Consider the following 18,447-nt stretch of genomic DNA (forward strand, 5'->3'; position numbering starts at 1 on the left):
AGAGCAAGAGTGTGTGTGTGTGTGTGAGTCAAGGGAGGGGCAGAGAGAGAATCTCAAGCAGGCTCCCCGCTGAGCAGGGAGCCCAACTCAGGGCTCGATCCCAGGACCCCAGGATCATGACCTGAGCTGAAGGCAGATGCTTAACTGATGGAGCCACCCAGGCGCCCCAAGCCACCCCAGCTTTCTTATGCTTAGTGTTGGTATAGCATATCTTTTCCTGACCCTTTGCTTCTGACCTACCTGGATCATTATATTTAAATGTTTTTTTTTTTTAATTTTATTTATTTGAGAGAGAGAGGGAACAAGAGAGGGTAGGGTCAGAGGGAGAAGCAGACTCCCTGCTGAGCAGGGAGCCCGATGCGGGACTCGATCCCGGGACTCCGGGATCATGACCTGAGCTGAAGGCAGTCGCTTAACCAACTGAGCCACCCAGGGGCCCTTAAAATGGGTTTCTTATAGGCAGCATAGACTTAGGCCTTGGAGCAGGGGTTGGCAAACTTTTTCGATATTGGGCCGGATAGTAAATATTTTAGGCTCTGCTGGCCACTCGGTCTCTGTCACAACTACTCAGCTCTGCCCGTACTCAGCAGCCAGAGATGATACATACGTGAATGAGTGTGGCTGTGTTCCAATAAAACTTTATTTATGGACACTGACACCGAAATTTGAATTTTATATGTCACATGTCATGAAGTATTGTTCTTCTTTCAATTTCTTTTTGAACGTTTAAAAATGTGAAAACCATTGTTAGCCTGTGGGCTGTGCAAAAAGAGACAGCAAGACGGATTTGGCCTGTGGGCCATCGTTTGCCAACCCCTGGTTGAGATCATTTACGTTTAATGCAGTTACTGTTATGGTTGGGTTTAAATGTGTCAGCTTGTTACTTGTTTTTAATCTGTCCCATCTCTTTTGGCTCCCTTTTCCCTCTTTTCCTACTTTCTTTTGGACTTATTGAGATTTTTAGGATTCTGTTTCATGTCCACTATTGACTTATTAAGCATACTTTAAAAATTTTTTTCTCAGTAGTTGCTTTCTCTGGGTTTACAATATGCATCTTTAATTGTTACAAAATACTTTCAAGTAACATTCTACCACCTCACATAAGATGAAGATCCTTGGGGCGCCTGGGTGGCTCAGTCATTGTCTGCCTTCAGCTCAGGTGATGATCCCAGTGTCCTGGGATCGAGCCCCGCGTCGGGCTCTCTGCTCAGCGGGAAGCCTGCTTCTCCCTCTCCCACTCCCTCTACTTGTGTTCCCTCTCTTGCTATCTCTCTCTCTGTCAAATAAATAAAATCTTTTTTTTTTTTGAAGATTTTGTTTATTTATTTTTTAAGATTTTATTTTTTCATTTGACAGAGAGAGACACAGTGAGAGAGGGAACACAAGCAGGGGGAATGGGAGAGGGAGAAGCAGGCTTCCCGCAGAGCAGGGAGCCCAATGTGGGGCTCGATCTCAGGACCTGGGATCATGACCTGAGCCGAAGGCAGACGCTTAACGACTGAGCCACCCAGGCGCCCCTCAAATAAGTAAAATCTTAAAAAAAAAAAAGGATGACGATCCTTACAGCAGTATTCCACCTCTCCCATCCTTTGAGCTACTCTTATCGTATGTATTACTTCTATTTATCTTTCAAACTCCATGACATATGAGGTTTATATGTGTGTGTGTGTTTGCTTAAACAGTAAATGTCTTTAATTTTTATTTTTTTAAGATTTTATTTATTTATTTGAGAGAGAGAGACAGAGCACAAGTGGGGGGGTAGAAGGAGAGGGAGAAGCAAAATCCCCACTGAGCAGGGAGCCCAATGTGGGACTTGATCCCAGGACCCTGAGATCATGACCTGAGCCGAAGGCAGATGCTTAACTGACTGAGCCACCCAGGCGCCCCATCACAATAAATGTCTTTTAAAAGAGATTTTTTAGGGGTGCCTGACTGGCTCAGTCAGTGAAGCATGCAACTCTTGATCTCAGGGTTGTGAGTTTGAGCCCCACATTGGGTGTAGAGGTTACTTAAAAACAAAATCTTTTTTTCAAAATGTAAAGAGATTTTTTAAATGAGGAATATATCTTTTATATTTACCCACACTTCCGCTATTTCTGGTGTTCTTCATGGCTTTGTGTGCATCCAAATTTCCATTTAGTATTATTTGCCTTTTGCCTGAAGAACTTCCCATAACATTTCTTTCATTTTTTAAAAGAGATTTTATTTTTAAGTAATCTCCACACACAATGTGAGGCTAGAACCCACAATCCAAGATTGAGAGTCGCACGCTCCTCCAACTGAGCAAGCCAGGCCCTGCCCACCCCCCATAATATTTCTTGAAGGGCAGATCTGTTGGCAATTAATTCTCCCAGCTTTTGTTTGTACAAAAAATTTGTTAGTGTGTTTTCTTTTTTGGAGGATCTTTTTGATGGATATTTAATACAAGATTGACAGGTTGTTTTTCCCTTTCAGCACATTGTTGCGTGGTCTCCTGACTCTCTGACAAGAAGTCTGTTGTCACTCTTATTTTGACCCTTCATGTATGTTCCCTGCCCTTTGGCTGCTATTTTACTTTCTTTTTTTTTTTTTTTTAAAGATTTTATTTATTTATTTGAAGAGAGAGACACAGTGAGAGAGGGAACACAAGCAGGGGGAGTGGCAGAGGGAGAAGCAGGCTTCCCGCCGAGCAGGGAGCCTGATGCGGGGCTCGATTCCAGGACCCTGGGATCATGACCTGAGCCGAAAGCAGACGCTTAACGACTGAGCCACCCAGGCGCCCCTGGCTGCTATTTTAAATATTTTATTTTATTTTATTTTATTTTATTTTATTTTTTTAAGATTTTATTTATTTTTTGACAGAGAGCGAGAGTACACACAAGCAGGGGGAGCATCAGGCAGAGGGAGAGGGAGAAGCAGGCTTCTCCCAGAGCAGGGAGCCCGATGCGGGGTTCGATCCCAGGACCCTGGGGTTATGACCTGAGCTGAAGACAGATGCTTAACCGACTGAGCCACTCAGGTGCCCCACTTTTTTTTCTTCAAGATTTATTTGAGAGAGAGAGAGAGCAAGAGAGCACAGGAGGGAGGGGCAGAAGGAGAAGAGAATCTTAAGCAGACTCAGCACTGAGTGAGGAGCCTGATGTGGGGCTCGATCTCATGACCCTGAGATCACGACTTGAGCCAAAACCAAGTCGGATGCTTACCAGATGGTGCCACCCAGGCGCCCATTGTATACTTTTTTTTTCAAGATTTATGTATTTATTTGAGAGAGAAAGAGAGAGTTCTGGCTGCTTTTAAGATATTCTTTAGGGACCCCTGGGTGGCTCAGTCGGTTAAGCATCTAACTCTTGATTTTGGCTCAGGTCATGATCTCAGAGTTGTGGGATTGCCCTGCGTCAGGCTCCACACTGAGCACAGAGCCTGCTTAATATTCTTTCTCTCCCTCTGCCCACCCCCCAGCTCATGTACTGTCTCTCTAAAAAAGAAAAAAAAAAAAAGATATTCTCTTTATCACTGGTTTTCAGTGATTGATTATAATGTGACTTGGTGTGTTTTGTGTGTATGTGTGTTTATCCTACTTCGGTTTTATTGAGCTTCTTAGATCAGGCAGTTTATAATTTTTATCAGATTTGAGGAAGTTTTGACCGTTACTTCTTCAAGTAAAATACTTTTTTCTGTTATCCCCTTCCTTTTCTCTCCTTACGGGACTCCAATCACATAGGTAAAGGACACTTGATATTATTCTTCAGGCCACTCAGGCTTTGTGCTCATTTTCAGTCACTTTTTCCCTTCTCTGACTTCAATTTGGATAGATTCTATTGCTGTCTTCCAATTCTCTGTTCTTTTCTGCTGCAGTTTCTGATCTATGTAATCCCTTCCAGTAAAATTCCCCACTCAGATGTCGTATATTTAATCTCTAGATGTTCTATTTGCTCCTTTTTTATATTTCTCTCTAATTGCATTCCAGTTTTTCTTTATATCCTTGAGAATTCTGAATATATCTATAATAGCTATTTAATACCCTCATCTGCTAATTCCATCATTCTGCCAATTCTGGGTCTGTTTCAATTGAGTGATTTTTCTCTCACAGTTTCCTGCACCCTTTTTTTTTTTTTTTAAGATTTATTTATTTGAGAGAGAGTGCACGAGGAGGGAGGAGGGGCAGAGGGAGAGGGAGAGGAAACTTTAGCAGACTCCGAGGTGAGCGCAGAGCCTGATGGGAGGCATGATCTCACAACCCTGAGATCAGACCTGAGCTGAAACCAAGAGTCAGACGCTTAACCAACTGCGCCACCCAGGCGCCCAATATCTGGTAATTTTTTATTGGATGACAGACATTGTGAAGTTTACATTGTTTACATTGTTGAATGTATTACTTTATTTTTTTTTTAATTTTATTATGTTATGTTAGTCACCATACAATACATCATTAGTTTTTTTGATGTAGTGTTCCATGATTCATTGTTTGCACATAACACCCAGTGCTCCATGCAGTACGTTCCCTCTTTAATACTCATCACCGGGCTAACCAATCCCCCCTCCTCCCTCCCCTCTAAAACCCTGTTTGTTTCTCAGGTCCATAGTCTCTCATGGTTCATCTCTCCCTCCAATCCCCCCCGCCCATTTTTCCCTTCCTTCTCCTAATGTCCTCCATGTTATTCCTTATGTTCCACATATAAGTGAAACCATATGATAATTGACTTTGTCTGCTTGACTTATTTCACTTAGCATAATCTCCTCCAGTCCCATCCATGTTGATGTAAAAGTTGGGTATTCATCTTTTATGATGGCTGAGTAATATTCCATTGTATATATGAACCACATCTTCTTTACCCATGCATCTGCTGAAGGGCATCTCGGCTCTTTCCACAGTTTGGCTATTGCAGACATTGCTGCTATGAACATTGGGGTGCATATGGCCCTTCTTTTCACTACATCTGTGTCTTTGGGGTAAATACCCAGTAGTGCAATTGCTGGGTCATAGGGTAGCTCTATTTTTAAATTTTTGAGGAACCTCCACACTGTTTTCCAAAGTGGCTGTACCAACTTGCTGAATGTATTATTTTAAAGAGTCTCGGACTTTCTCTGGCAGGCAGTTAAGTTTCTTGTGGATAATTTTGATCCTTTCTGGGACTGTTTTCCAGCTCTTTGAGGGCAGGTCTGGAGTGGCCTTTATTCTAGGGCTGACTTAACTCTGTAATGTGTTGTCCTTTGGGGTCTTTGCTGAATGTCTCACATATTCAGTGAGATCTCACTACTCTGGCTGGAGAGAGCTCAGAAGATTCCCGGCCCTATGTGAACCCTGGGAATTTTTGTCTTTGTTTTTTTGTTTTGTTTTGTTTTTAAGATTTTATTTATTTATTTGACAGAGAGAGAGAGAGAGCACAAGCAGGCTCCCCACTAAGCAGGGAGCCCGATGCGGGACTTGATCCCAGGACCCTGGTATCATGACCTGAACTGAAGATAGATGCTTAGCTGACTAAGCCACCCAGGTGCCCCAAGTTGTCTTTGAAAGCAGTTCTTCTCTGGAGTTTCACCCTTCTCTTGGAGTTTCACCCTGTGCATACCCAGATCTATATTCAGCCAAAGATTCAAGGGGACTCTGTGCAGATTTCTGGAACCCTCTCTCTCTGTGCAGCTCCCTCTTCTTGGATTCTCTATCCCACAGATTCTAGCCCTGTGAGCCTCTCTGATCTCCACCTCTGCAACTCAGTGAGATGGCCAGACTGGGTTTCCCTTCCTTGGCACCGCAGTCTATAAATTACATTCAGCCAGACAGCCTGGGCAATGATACGTCTCACTTCATTGCTTTTTTTTTTTTTTTTTCCCCTCAGGGATTACAGCCCTGTGATGCCTATTGTCCTGTGTCTTTAAATAGTTTTCTATATTCTGTCCAGTTTTCTAGTTGTTCACGGTGGGAGGGTATTTTCAGGATACCTTATTCTCTGATTTCTGGAAGTGGAAGTCTCTGGAAGCAATATTAAACCCAGAGAGTCTGGCCCCAGCATCTGTGCTTCCAGCCTTCTCACGAGTCAGCAGCCGCTGAGCCTCCTAGATGCCAAGGTCATTGAGAGGGGCACCACCAACAGGGTGCACGGCCACAGTGGGAGGGTGGCAGGCGTGGCTCCCAACCGTGGCTCACTCTTTCTACCCATCAGGTGGGCCTTCACCTTGATCATCATCTCCTCCTACACGGCCAACCTGGCCGCCTTCCTCACTGTACAGCGCATGGAGGTGCCCGTGGAGTCAGCCGACGACCTGGCCGACCAGACCAACATTGAGTACGGGACCATCCATGCTGGCTCCACCATGACCTTCTTTCAGGTGGGTCCTTTGACCTTGCCCGGGCTTGGTACCCCCACCACGTGTAGCCGCCCAGGGTGGGGCTGGGCAGGGCCTCCTGGCTAAGAGGGATTGATGGTGGCAACAGTGAGGCTGGGGAGCAGAAGACACACTTGGGGTGTCACCGGGAGTGTTGCTGTCTGGCTGGGGAAAGTGGACTCTCACCCAGGGAATAGAAGGGAACAGATGTAGGATCTGGTGTCGTATCAGTGCTAGACAGGCCAAATAGGAGTCATGGAAGCTGCTGGAAGTGTCAGTCAGACCTGGGAGAATGGGCCAGCAGAGAGGAGGGCAAGGCCCTTCAAGGTGAAAGGAGCCTGTCCCTGTGTATTAGGGGGCAGTGGGAAGGAATCAAAAGGAAAACAAGCCTGGCAAGGAGGTTTGGGTGACTGCATGACAGCAGAGGTCCCGAATGCCAGGATAGGGCTGAGACTAGAACCTGTAAGTGGGGAGGTGGAAATGGTCACTGAGCTGGGGTGACCCATTTAGAGCTGGAAGTTCCCTCTGGGGCAGGTGGGGGTAGACTAATGGTCTGAGGGAGGCTGGGGCTGGGAGGGGGCCACGAAGGAGAGGAGGGGTGAATTCCCAGGCCTCCCAGGTGGGTCACGGGGCTGGTTCACAGCTGGGAGACCAGAGAAGTAGGTTTGGGAGATTGCTGAGCCCTGGGGAGGGGCCTATGGGGCACGTAGGGAGAGCAGCGTCTGGACCTCAGATCAAAGAAGGAGGGTAGGGGATGTCAGGAGCAGTGGCAGGGGGTGGTCATCCCGAGCCTGGCCTCCACATGCCTCCCCCTCAAGGCTTGTAGAGGCATTCCCCAGAAGGTTCCTGCAGGGCTTGAAGGAAGTAAACTGTCCTATTTGACATGGACGCAGGTCTCCCTGACTCAGGCTGGGCCCTGGGTAAATTTGGGGTTGAGCTTCTACGTATAAGGCCTGGGAATGCTGGGAAGACAGGGCTGGGTGTCAGGCCAAGCCAGGCCCACGGGTGGAAGAGAGGACAGGCTGGAGAATAGACCACCGTGGCCCCTTCTTCCCAAGCCTTTGGTCCTCAGGGTCCTCGCTGGGCTGGTGGGCGTGTGGATGCCTTGGACCTGGCCTTGAGCAGTCTGTCTGTCTCGTCCCTCTCTGCGTTTGGCTCTTTCTGTCTCCTTCTGGTCTCCTCACTCGTTCTCCGGTTGAGAGAAACTTCCTGGAGGGCAGGGGACAGGGCTGAGGAGAAAGACCCTCACCTGACTTCCTCTTGTGCCCCTTCTGGCCAGAATTCGCGGTACCAGACATACCAGCGTATGTGGAACTACATGCAGTCAAAGCAACCCAGTGTGTTTGTCAAGAGCACGGAAGAAGGCATAGCCCGTGTTCTCAACTCCCGCTACGCCTTCCTGCTCGAGTCCACCATGAACGAGTACCACCGGCGGCTCAACTGCAACCTCACCCAGATCGGGGGCCTCCTCGACACCAAGGGCTACGGCATTGGCATGCCACTGGGTATGGAGTGTTGGGGCCGGGGGGTGCGGAGGGGGCAGCCAACCAGGCCATGTGGGCCGGCCGGGGACCGGGCCAGGTCCTGCCTGTGGCAGGCTGGGTATGTCGTGCATGTCATGCGCGGCCTCCTGGCTGCATGACCCCATCCTGAACCTCCACACTCGACCTGCAAACATGGGTCTAGCAGCAGTCAGTTCCGGCCCTGCGTGGCCGCTGGGAGAACCCAGGGAGACTGGGTACAACCCAGTACTTATGGGCCGTGACACTTGCCACCTTCCCCTTTGGCCTGAGGACTCCTTGAGGGTGAAGACCTGGTTTGATGTGCCTCATGTTCTCTGCATGGCACCCACAGCCTGGCTCAGCGCAATGCTGAGAATATGGATGATGGACGGAGGCAGGGAGGTCTGAGGGAGGAATGGATGGATCTGCCAGGGAGACTTGGACATGCTTTTCCGGGCCCAGTGCTGGAAACCCACCAATTTTATCACCAAATCTTGACATCGTGGCTTATAAATCCATCTCTCTGCTGCTGACTGCTGTGTTAGTTATCTGTTATTGTGTAACAAATTACCTCAAATCTTAGCAGTTTTGCGCTTATCTCAGTGCTGGGCCAGGGAAGTAGTGTAACTCCTTTGGGGGGCAGGCTCTGGAGTCACACTGACCTGGATTCACATCCCAGCTCCCTCCCTGACTCTGTGCATGACCTTAGGCAAGAATGCCACCTGCCTCATCCAGAGGATGGGGGTGGTAACACCTGGTAATAACCAGGATCAGGAGGGACTTGAATTAATGTCTGTAAACCAAGGATCTGGCACATAGTGGGTGCCTGATAAATACTAATGCCTCCACTCGCCCATGTCCCTGGTTCCTGGCCCCTGGCAGGTGCTTAAGAAGTGTCATAGCAAATGAAGAAATGAGGCTGGGATAGGACATGTGTGGGGTGTTTGGGACCTAAGGGTGGTTTAAGGCGAGGATCTGAGGGTAAGGAGGAGAGAGGGGTCCGGGGTTGAGGGCACACAGAGGAGATTCATTCACTGAGCAGACTGATGGATGCCCCACTGCGTGCCAGGCACAGTGCTGCATGCTGGGATCCCACAGCAGGGAGCCGCTGAGCCCCCAGCCTGCTGCCTTCCACGAGGGGCACAGACAGTAGGTAGACAATAAACACGCGGGGCTTTATAAAGTGATACCAGGTGGTCACAACTGCTCCGAAGTAAATTCAGGGGATGAGACTGATGGGGGGGGTGCTTGGTGCCATTTTAAGGGAAGTTGATCAGAGGAGACCCCTTGAGGTACCATGTGAGTAGAGCCCTGAGTGACGTGAGGGAAGGAACATTCCAGGCAGAAGTCCTAAGTGGGATTGTGTCTGGAGGACTCGAGGAACAGCCCGGAGGCTGGTGTGGCCAGAGCTGCGAGCAGCTGGGGCAGCAGGAGCCCCGGGTGGTGGGGCGAGTGAACACAGGATCTCTAGGTTGAGGGAAGGACCGGGTTCTCTCTGCATTGGGAAGCCACTGGAGAATTTTGAGCACCAGAGAGACGAGATCTACAACTCTGTTTCTGAAGTTGTCCCTCTGGCTGCTGTGTTAAGAAGAGCCTGGGTGGGGGGTGAGGAGAGCTGCAGGGAGGGGACTGTGACAAATGTGACATGCGGTGTAGTGGGGGCTTGGCCCAGGGCGGTCGCAGGGGAGGTCAAGGCAAGCAGTGGTCAGACTCGAAGGTGGACAGAGGACCCGGGGGTGTGGTGGAGGCAGGAGGAAGCGCGGTGCTGAGGGCACGGTGGGAGTTTGGGTGGGCAGCGCTCCAGGACCCCAATGGCCAGTCCACCCCCTTGTGTGTCTGGTCCAGGCTCCCCATTCCGGGATGAGATCACCTTGGCCATCCTGCAGCTTCAGGAGAACAACCGGCTGGAGATCCTGAAGCGCAAGTGGTGGGAGGGGGGCCGGTGCCCCAAGGAAGAGGATCATCGCGCTAAAGGTCAGCTGCCCTGCACACCGCGCCATTCCCGAAGCCCCCTGCAGCCCCCGTGTCTACACAGCCCCGAACCCGTGGCTTTCCCCCTGCACCCCCAGGTTTGGGCATGGAGAACATTGGTGGCATTTTTGTCGTGCTCATCTGTGGCCTCATCATTGCTGTCTTCGTGGCAGTCATGGAATTCATATGGTCCACGCGGAGGTCGGCAGAGTCCGAAGAGGTGAGGGGGTTGGCGAAGGGGGTGGGGGAGAAGTGGGGTGCCCGTGGCGGAGGGACATGGAGATTGTGGCCTCGGTAGCCTTCCTGGAGGAATGTCAGAGGCAGCGAGGAGCTGGGAGCGGGGAGGGGACAGGACCTGAGAGACCCCCCGGGGTGGAACCAGAGGGGGTTCAAGAAGAGGTGGGTGCAGACAGAAGGGAGAGGGGAGCCAAGTGTGAGGAAGGCCAGAGGAGGGAAAGCAGCAGGGACAGAGGTGAGGATGAAGGGGAAAGGAGGAGAGAGGATGGGGGGAGGGGCGGGGGGTGAAGCAAGGAGAAATGAGAGGTGGGTGGGGCTGGAAGACGACAGGCTGGTCTCAGCTGCTGCCCAGTGACACTCCTCCATTCCCAGCCCCACTCTGGCCCTGTGTGCTCCACCTCCCCTTCCCCCACGCCCCCAGCCCCTCCCCCTCCTCACCTGGGCTGATAACCTTGCTTCCACCTAGAGGAGTCAGGAGAGCATGCAGACCCCTCCACAACCCCGTCAGTTACTCCCAGCTGAGGCACCCTCTGCTGCGCCTCCCTCTCCTCTCCTGCCCTCCCAAGGACATCCCTCCGCGTTCTCTGCACCCTCCCCCCATCGGCAGTTTCCTCTTCTCTATTGGATCAGGGCTGTCCGCATACAAACGTGCTGTCATCTCCCCCATCTTCCAGAATTTTCTCTTGACCCTGCTTCTCCTCCCAGACACCACCCCACTTCTCCCCTAATCTTACAACCTGGAAAGAGTATGTCTCCCTGCTGCTTCAGTTCCCCCTCTGCATTCACTCTTGAACACACGCCCATCCAGCTGTCGTCCCCACCCCCGCACTGAAGCCACTCTTCCCCAGAGACCCACGGCCCAGACTGCCCGGGTTTCAGGCCTCACCATATGTGAGGTGGCAGTAGGCTTCAGCACAGCTGATCACAGTTCTCAAAACCCTCTCTTCAGGGCTCATGCCTCACTTTTCTCCTTCCTCTGCGGCCAGTCCTTTGTCAAGGGGCTCTCGGGCTCCTTCCTGGACTCTTCTCTGGCTTTCTCCAGCCCCTTGGTGATCCCATCCAGCCAAATGGTTTGTGAGGCCGCCAATATGCTGTATATGACCTGTATTATTTATTACATGTAACACCCTAAAATTTAGCAGCTTCAAGCAGCACACTTACGTCAGTTTACAGTTTCTATGGGTAAGAAATCTGGGAACAGCTTAGCTGGGTGGTTCTGGCTGCCAGGGTCTCTAGGGAGGTCACGGTCATGCCATTGGCCGAAGGCTTGCCTGGGGCCAGAGGGTCTGCTTCCAAGGTGGCGTACAGCCTCCAGATGCACTTGCAGGATTCTGATTTATGGTGACTAAGTGATGACACAGAGAGGCCAGTGCTACTGAAAGGAGATTTGTATCACTTACGCTTCCCAGGAGGGGTCATGCCACACGGCACCGGGCCGCAGGGGAAGCACCGGGCTTTGTCGGGAGCTGGAGCTGGGGGAAAGCCTGGGCCTTGGACCTCACTGGGGTTTCTGCACGAAAGGCAGGGCTGGCAGGGAAAGCAGCTCAGAATTGGCCAGTGTGGATAATGTTGATGGGCTCTGGGCTAGAGGGGTGGTCTCTAGTGGTGTGGACCTGGTCCTGGGTGATTTAGGGCAGCTGGGTGTGAGAGTTAGGTTAAGTGAGTGGGGGGGGGCAGGTATTGGGATTGGCTGGTTTGCATATGAAAGGTGGGCTCCCAGCCCTTTGCTCTCCCTAAGAATTGTCTAGCTCTGGGAGGGCCAGTCTCTCCCTGGCCAGCAAGATTCTTAAGATGTCAGAACATCCTGAGGTAGAGTAAAGAACAGGAGGAACACACACTCCCCTGGCAGTTGACAGGAGGCCTCCGGCTCTCACACAGGGACCTTCTCCATAGGGCTGCTTGGGTGTCCTCACACCGCGGCAGCTGACTTCCCCCAGAGCAAGTGACCCAAGGGCAAACCCAGCAGAGGCCAAACATCAGCTGACTAGTTAGCTGACTAGCTGTATTCTGAGGGTCACACAGCAGCCCTGATACAAAGGCAGAGGGGACTACAGGCGGCGGGAACACTGGACGGCAGGACCCTGGAGGCCGCCTGCCTTAACCCCCCCAGGCGCCGCCCTCACAGGGACCTCTCCCCAGACCCAGGCTTTGTACACTCAGCCCCATACTCCACACCTCCCCGTGGATGTCTGACAGGTAACCCATGGAACATCACGTGGCCAATGCAGAACTCCTGCCCACGCACCAGACACCGCCATCATTCCGCTTGCTCAGGCCAAGGTGGGATTACCCTTCACTCTCCCCTTGCTCTCAGCCAGTCCTGTTGGCTCCACCTTTGAAACATACCCAGAATCCAGCCCCTTCTCACCTGCTTGGCCACTGCCACTAGGCTTGCCCTTGGCCTCCCTAGTCTGTTCTCAACACAGTGGAAGTACCGCAGTCCTCAAAGCTCCCCAGTGCCCCCCACCTGACTGGGAATAAAAGCCAAAGCCTTACAGCAGTCTTGGGGCCCCATTGCTCCTCTGACCTCCTCTTCTCCCTCTCCCTCTGTCCCCCTGCGTCCCCCATTCCAGCCCCCCTGCCCTGCTGGTGGTTCCCCCTGCCCCCCAGCACCTCTGTCCGGCTCAGGCATCTGCCTGCTCTCCTCCCAGGCTCCAGGGCTCACCCAGCACTGCCTTTCAGTCTCACTGGAGCTCTTCTTCGCCATGAGTGTTCCCTCACGTCCCTACTCTAGGTGCAGCATCACCCCACCTCTCTTCCCGATTTTATTTTTCGCCAAAGCACTCATCACCAGCTAACCTGCTACCTACATTTACAGCTTTGTTATTTATTTATTTTTGTCTCTGCACGCTGGAAATCAACTGCCATGAGGGCAGACTTCCGTCTGTTTTGTTCTCTGCATACAGCAGGTGCTCAGTAAATGTCTTGCAGTCATGGTAGCAGGAATGAGAGGCAGAAGATGGAAGTCAAGCAGGAGGTAGTCAGACTGGGGAGTGATAAGAAAGGGAAAGAGAGGAGCCCAGATAGGAGGTGAGGGCGGACTCGGGGAGAACCCCCGGAGAACGGAAGCGGAGAGACGGAGGAGAGGCGAGGCGGAGAGGTGAGACAGGCAGAGCCCGGGAAGAGCAGAGGCTGAGAGAGGAACGGAGAGGAGGAGTGGAGCTGCGGGAGGCCGGCGGGGGAGAGAGGACGCAGAAGCCGGGCGAGGGGGCGGCGGCGAGGAGGGCGCTCTCCTCGCGGGTCGGCTGGTGACCACCGCGCCCCGCCCTGCGCCGCCCACAGGTGTCGGTGTGCCAGGAGATGCTGCAGGAGCTGCGGCACGCGGTGTCTTGTCGCAAGACGTCGCGTTCCCGCCGGCGCCGGCGCCCGGGCGGCCCGAGTCGGGCCCTGCTGTCGCTGCGCGCGGTCCGCGAGATGCGCCTCAGCAACGGCAAGCTCTACTCGGCCGGCGCGGGCGGGGATTCGGGCGGCGCGCACGGGGGCCCCCAGCGCCTCCTGGACGACCCGGGGCCGCCCGGCGGGGCCCGGCCCTCCGCCCCCACGCCCTGCACCCACGTGCGCGTCTGCCAGGAGTGCCGGCGCATCCAGGCGCTGCGGGCGTCCGGGGCCGGCGCGCCCCCGCGTGGCCTGGGCGCCCCCGCCGAAGCCACCAGTCCGCCCCGGCCGCGGCCCGGCCCCGCGGGCCCCCGCGAGCTGGCCGAGCACGAGTGACCACGGGCGGAGCCGGGCTGGCGGCCGGACTGATCGCAGGGACGGGGTCCGCCCCAGGCCCGGGCCGCCCCCGCTTCCCCAGTGGACAAGGGACGGGACTTGTGCCCCTGGTGCGCCGGACGCCACAATTTTGCCTTCGGCTCACGGTGAAGTCCGAGGCCCGGCTCCGGAGCCTGCCTGCGCCCCCTAGTGGACTCATCAGAGGGTGCCGCGGACCCTGCACTTCGCCCCCTGACTGCGGACATGAGCGCAGGAACCGAAGACTTCAGGGGGCCGGGGACTGCGGGTGCCGCTCCAGAAGCGGAAAGCAGTCCGCGAGGAGAGCCCATCCTGGGACTGCTCAGGCTCCCCAAGACTTGACACAGCCCTCCCCACTTCTGGAGGAGGGGAGGGCTTCTGGGCAGATGGGTGTCCCCTGGCGCCCCTCAACTCTTCTCTTTCTCTCTTTTTTTTGGGGAGAAACCTCGGAATTTCTATGAGACCCCCCCCAGGGAGGAGGTCAGTTGGGCCCCCATCCCTCCCCCCTGCCACACCCCAGTCCCTGTTGGAATAAAAAAAAGAACAAAACCCCAAAACTGGGGATAGCTGGGTCTCATTTCCTGGGGGCGTGAGGGCATTAAAGGCTTGGGCTCCCCAGAGAGTCTGCTGAGAACCACACACGGGATGGTCACTCCTGGACTCTCTCCACCCTTGGGCCCTGCCCTCAGGCAGCAGGTCAGCCCAGGCCCTGGCAGCTGGCCCCTCTCACTGACCTTCTCTCAGGACAGAGGGAGGCTGTGACAGAGACCCTGAGACAGATGGAGAAAGATGCAGGGATCTGGAGAGGCGGAGACACCAGGGAACAGAGACACAGAAAGACAGAAACCAGATGGGGTTGGGGGGAAGGGAGGGTGAGTGAACTGCTCAGTGTGGCGGTGCCTGGGGCGGCCACACCGTGACAAGTGTGTGCTGGGGCCAGGGTGATTTGGTGACTTTTTAATTGTGGGCATGTGTGTGTATGTGCACCCGTGAGGCTGTCTTCAACTCTGTGAGTGTGACCCCGTGTTTCTGCTGAAAGTGTGCCTCCCCAGCCCCCAAGAGAGGAAGTGGGAAATCCCAGTGGGGTGGGGGGGTGGCTGCAGGGCTGGTTGAGCAGGGAGAGAGGTGGGTCTGCTTTCTGTCCCCGCCTTCCCCCGCTCCGCTGGAGGTTTCCACTGGAAACTGCAGCTGGGAAAGGACGAGTGAAGGTCATACAGCGAGAGCCATAATGAGGCCGAGTAGAAGGGGGAGACAGAGATGGGGAGAGAGGAAGAGATGGGGCAGGGGTGGGGGAGAGAGAGAGATGGGGAGAGACTAGCAGGGGGGCCGAGAGGGAGGGGGAGAGGCAGAGGGAGACACCGTGATTAGGTGAGATGGAATGGAGAAGGGGACAAGAGACTGAGACAGGCGGGGAGACAGATGAAGCAGGGAAGTTAAGAGACCCCGGGGAATTGGGGCTGAGAGAAGCAGAGATCGAGGTGGGACAGAGATGGGAAGCCAAAGAAAACTAGATGGAGAGGGGAGGGGGCCGGAGCGCTGAGGAAAGCCAGACTGAGTGGGACCGGGCTGGGAGACGGGAGGCTGGGCCCTCCCCTCGGGCAGGCTGCCGGGACCCGGGAGCTGTCCTTCAGCACCGGCCTGGTGGGGACCGGCGCGCTCTGCCCTGTCTCCCTTGCGGGGCTGGCCTGCCTTCGCGGTGCTTGGGCGGGCCACGTCCAGGAGACCCCGCCTGGTACACAGCACCCCCAGTCTCCACCCGGCCCCTTCTGTGTCTCTGGCTTTTGCTGTGTGTGTGCCCCTCGGGGACAGGTGTGGGGGCGAGCTTGTCTCAGGGTCTCTGTTGTCCCCACATCTATTGCACAGACTTTAATCAATGTCTCTGCCCTTGGGCCAGACTCTCAGTCTGTTGAGGTGACTAGAATATGATTGCAGACATTTCTGGTCTCTCCAGCTCTCTGTCCCCATACCATGCAGCTGATCTATGAAGTCTCTCCCCATTTCTGAGTCTCCCCACCCCTCCCTGTTTCTGCTCCAAGTATCTCCCTGGTCTTTATCTCTGAGTCTCCCCGGTTTGCCAAATGTGTCTCTGTCTGGCTCTCTATGTCCCTGTGGCTCTCTGTCACCTTCACTGAGTAATTCTGTTGCTCTGTTTCCCCCCATCTGTTTTCTCATCTGTCTTTGCAGGTCTCTGTCTTTGTCAGTCTCTCTGTTTGTATCTGCCTCTACCTGGTTCTGAACTGTGTCCATTTCTCCTCCTGAGTCTCTCTTTATGTCTCTCTCACCAAGCTCCCCTGTCCCTGTCCATTCCTGTGACCTTCCTAAGTCTTCCCTCCTCCCCCCCAACTTCCGCAGAGCCTCGCGCTGGGAGCACGGTGCACAGTCATCAGTCTCTCCAGGCTCGTGTTGAGGAGGGAGTGCATAAAGGGGGACATAAGCCTGTATCTGGGGTGTCGTGTGGGGGGCCGAGGTCTCCCCCAGCCAAACTGGAGAACAGGGAGAGAGAGAGCCTAAATCTCCTGGGATCCAAACACCTTTAGGCATCTCTGTCCCCCCAGCCCCCTTGCCCATGGTCCATCCCTGCCAGAAACAGACAAGGTGGTGGGGAGGGGACAATATGTTGACAGATCCTCCCCCCACCACACACACCCCCAGGAAGGGGGCAGAATTGCAGAGGGGATCTGGGGGCCAACCACCTGGACTAGAAGATGTGGCTCCCCCCCCTTCCCCAGTCTCCATGGAGACAGGCCAGGTCTGCAGGCCCAGCCTCCTTTGCTGCATAGTCGGCCTCCCTATTACCATGGCAACAAGGGACAGCAGGGAGGGATGGGGATGGGTCAGAGTACAGGATTGGGCCAAGGCTCTGGGTGCTGGGGAAAGCCAGAGAAGCTGACTCCCTGTTCCCCTTTACTCCCGGATCCTGTCTCCTTGTCCATGTTTGTCTCTCTTCAGCTTTGAATCTCTGTCTCCTCTCTGTTTATCTTTTGTGTGTGTGTGTGTGTCTCATTCTGGCTTTTAGCCTTTCACATATTTCCCTAATCAGGCCCTTAACCTTCACCACCCACCCCCCATGCGCACCAGGCTCACTCTGTGCCCCTTGCCTGTGTCCCCCACGCCTCCACTCCCACAGGTGGGGAGGACACCCGCATTCTGAGGAAGCTACAGGGACAGGCTTTCACTTGCCCTCTGCCCTGTCTATAATCCCCAGGGAAAGTCTGAGGTGTTCCTCAGCAAAGAGTGGGGGTGAGAGACTGTGACTGCTCAGGCTTCAATGGGTGGCGGATGCGGTGTGGTGTGTATGTGGCAGGCCTGGGGTGTGCGTGGCATGTGGGTGGGGGCACTGGGGCATGTTTGCAGGTGCAGCAAAGTGTCTAGCACTGCAATACGTGATGTGTGCAGTGTGCGAAGCGTGGGGACAGTGTCGTGAGATCTGTTCCTGTGAACTATTGTTCTGTGTGTTAGTCTGCGTGCACCTTTTTGTCTGTCATTCACAATTAGTGACGCTTTGGCAATTGTGCCCCGTGGACTTCTGCTCCCTGGGGAGGAGTGTGTGTGGTTATGTGTGTGCTGTTGTGTGACTGCAGCAGGGACCACAAAGGCTCATGGGGTGTGTGAGGGAGTGTGAGGCCTGTGCGTGTGTGATGGTCCCTAGTGTGGGTACGTGTTGGTCTGTGGGTTTGCGGGCTGCGTGGTTGTGGGGCTCTATGTGAAATGGTACAAAGCCAGGTGCGGTGGAGGGTGTGATGTGCATGTCTGTGATGTAGTGTTCAGAGGGTGTGAGTCAGTCCACACGGCCGTTTATGACAGCGATTGTAATTCTGTTGTGGTGTGATGGGGGGTGCATTTTATTTCCACATGCTGGTGAATCTCTGGGGTTATGTGATGGGGTAGTGTAGTATGTATGTGAGGGTCCACGCTGGTGTGTTCTGGAATGTGATGGTGAAACTGTGCTGGTGTGTGATGGGGTGGTGGATGTGCGCGTCCTCCCCATCTGGGCTATCTGGGTGATGCTTGTGTGTGAGTGTGAGGCTGTGAGGTGTCTTCCGTGTACACTCGCGGTTGCGTCTCCCTGTATAACTGCCATGGTGCGGGGGGGGCACACTAGTCAGGGGACCTCGAGGCTCATTTCCCCTCTGCAGCACCCCTCCGAACTGTAGGATCTTCCTTGCCTCTTAGGCTCCCTCCAGCTCCCCCTCCTGAACAACACCCCCACAAGGTCTCCAGCCCCCCCACCCGTCCGCTGTGTCCCCCGCTTTATTGTTGGTGGTTTAAGGGGCTTTCCCCCCACCCGGTGTCCACCTCCCCCAGCGCACCCCTCTCCCTGTGGCAACACCCCCACAGTGAGGGGATTTTGGGGGCGCTCTCTCCCTCAGCACCCCACTGCGAGGGTCTCCAGGTTCCTCATTGCGGGGTCTCCGGGATCCCCCTTTCTGCAGCGCTCCCCCTTCTCGGCCATGCCGCCACTTTGCGGAGGCTGGGGGGCGGGGAGGACAGCTGCAGTACCGGGGGCGGGGCCGCGGGCCGTCCGTCAGGGCGGCGGCGCTCCTGATTGGCCGGCGCCGGCCCCCCCGCGGGCGCGGGCATATGAGGAGGCGGAGGCGGCGGCCGCCGCAGACTCTGTGCGGGAGGGCTGCCGGCAGGACGGACACGCGGACCGAGGCGCGGGCGCTGCAGAGGCCCCCCAGCCCGAGCCCGCGCCTGAGCCCGCCCT

The 18,447-nt window shown here is 54.5% G+C and overlaps 1 protein-coding gene across 3 annotated transcripts in view; it reads left to right on the forward strand.

Annotated features, from left to right (window-relative positions):
- The window catches only part of GRIK5 (glutamate ionotropic receptor kainate type subunit 5), a 54,479-nt gene extending 40,174 nt beyond the window's left edge, over positions 1-14,305 (forward strand). For all 3 annotated transcript variants that reach the window (XM_078063127.1, XM_036103274.2, XM_078063128.1), the window contains 5 exons: positions 6,138-6,303; positions 7,580-7,805; positions 9,648-9,776; positions 9,872-9,993; positions 13,293-14,305. In XM_078063127.1, coding sequence (XP_077919253.1) covers positions 6,138-6,303; positions 7,580-7,805; positions 9,648-9,776; positions 9,872-9,993; positions 13,293-13,721 — 1,072 coding nt within the window. In that variant the 3' untranslated portion in view covers positions 13,722-14,305. The remainder of the gene's footprint in view (positions 1-6,137; positions 6,304-7,579; positions 7,806-9,647; positions 9,777-9,871; positions 9,994-13,292) is intronic.
- Positions 14,306-18,447: the final 4,142 nt, after the last annotated feature.

This window comes from Halichoerus grypus, chromosome 15, assembly GCF_964656455.1.
Source record: "Halichoerus grypus chromosome 15, mHalGry1.hap1.1, whole genome shotgun sequence".
In the NCBI taxonomy this organism is placed as follows: Eukaryota; Metazoa; Chordata; class Mammalia; order Carnivora; family Phocidae; genus Halichoerus; species Halichoerus grypus.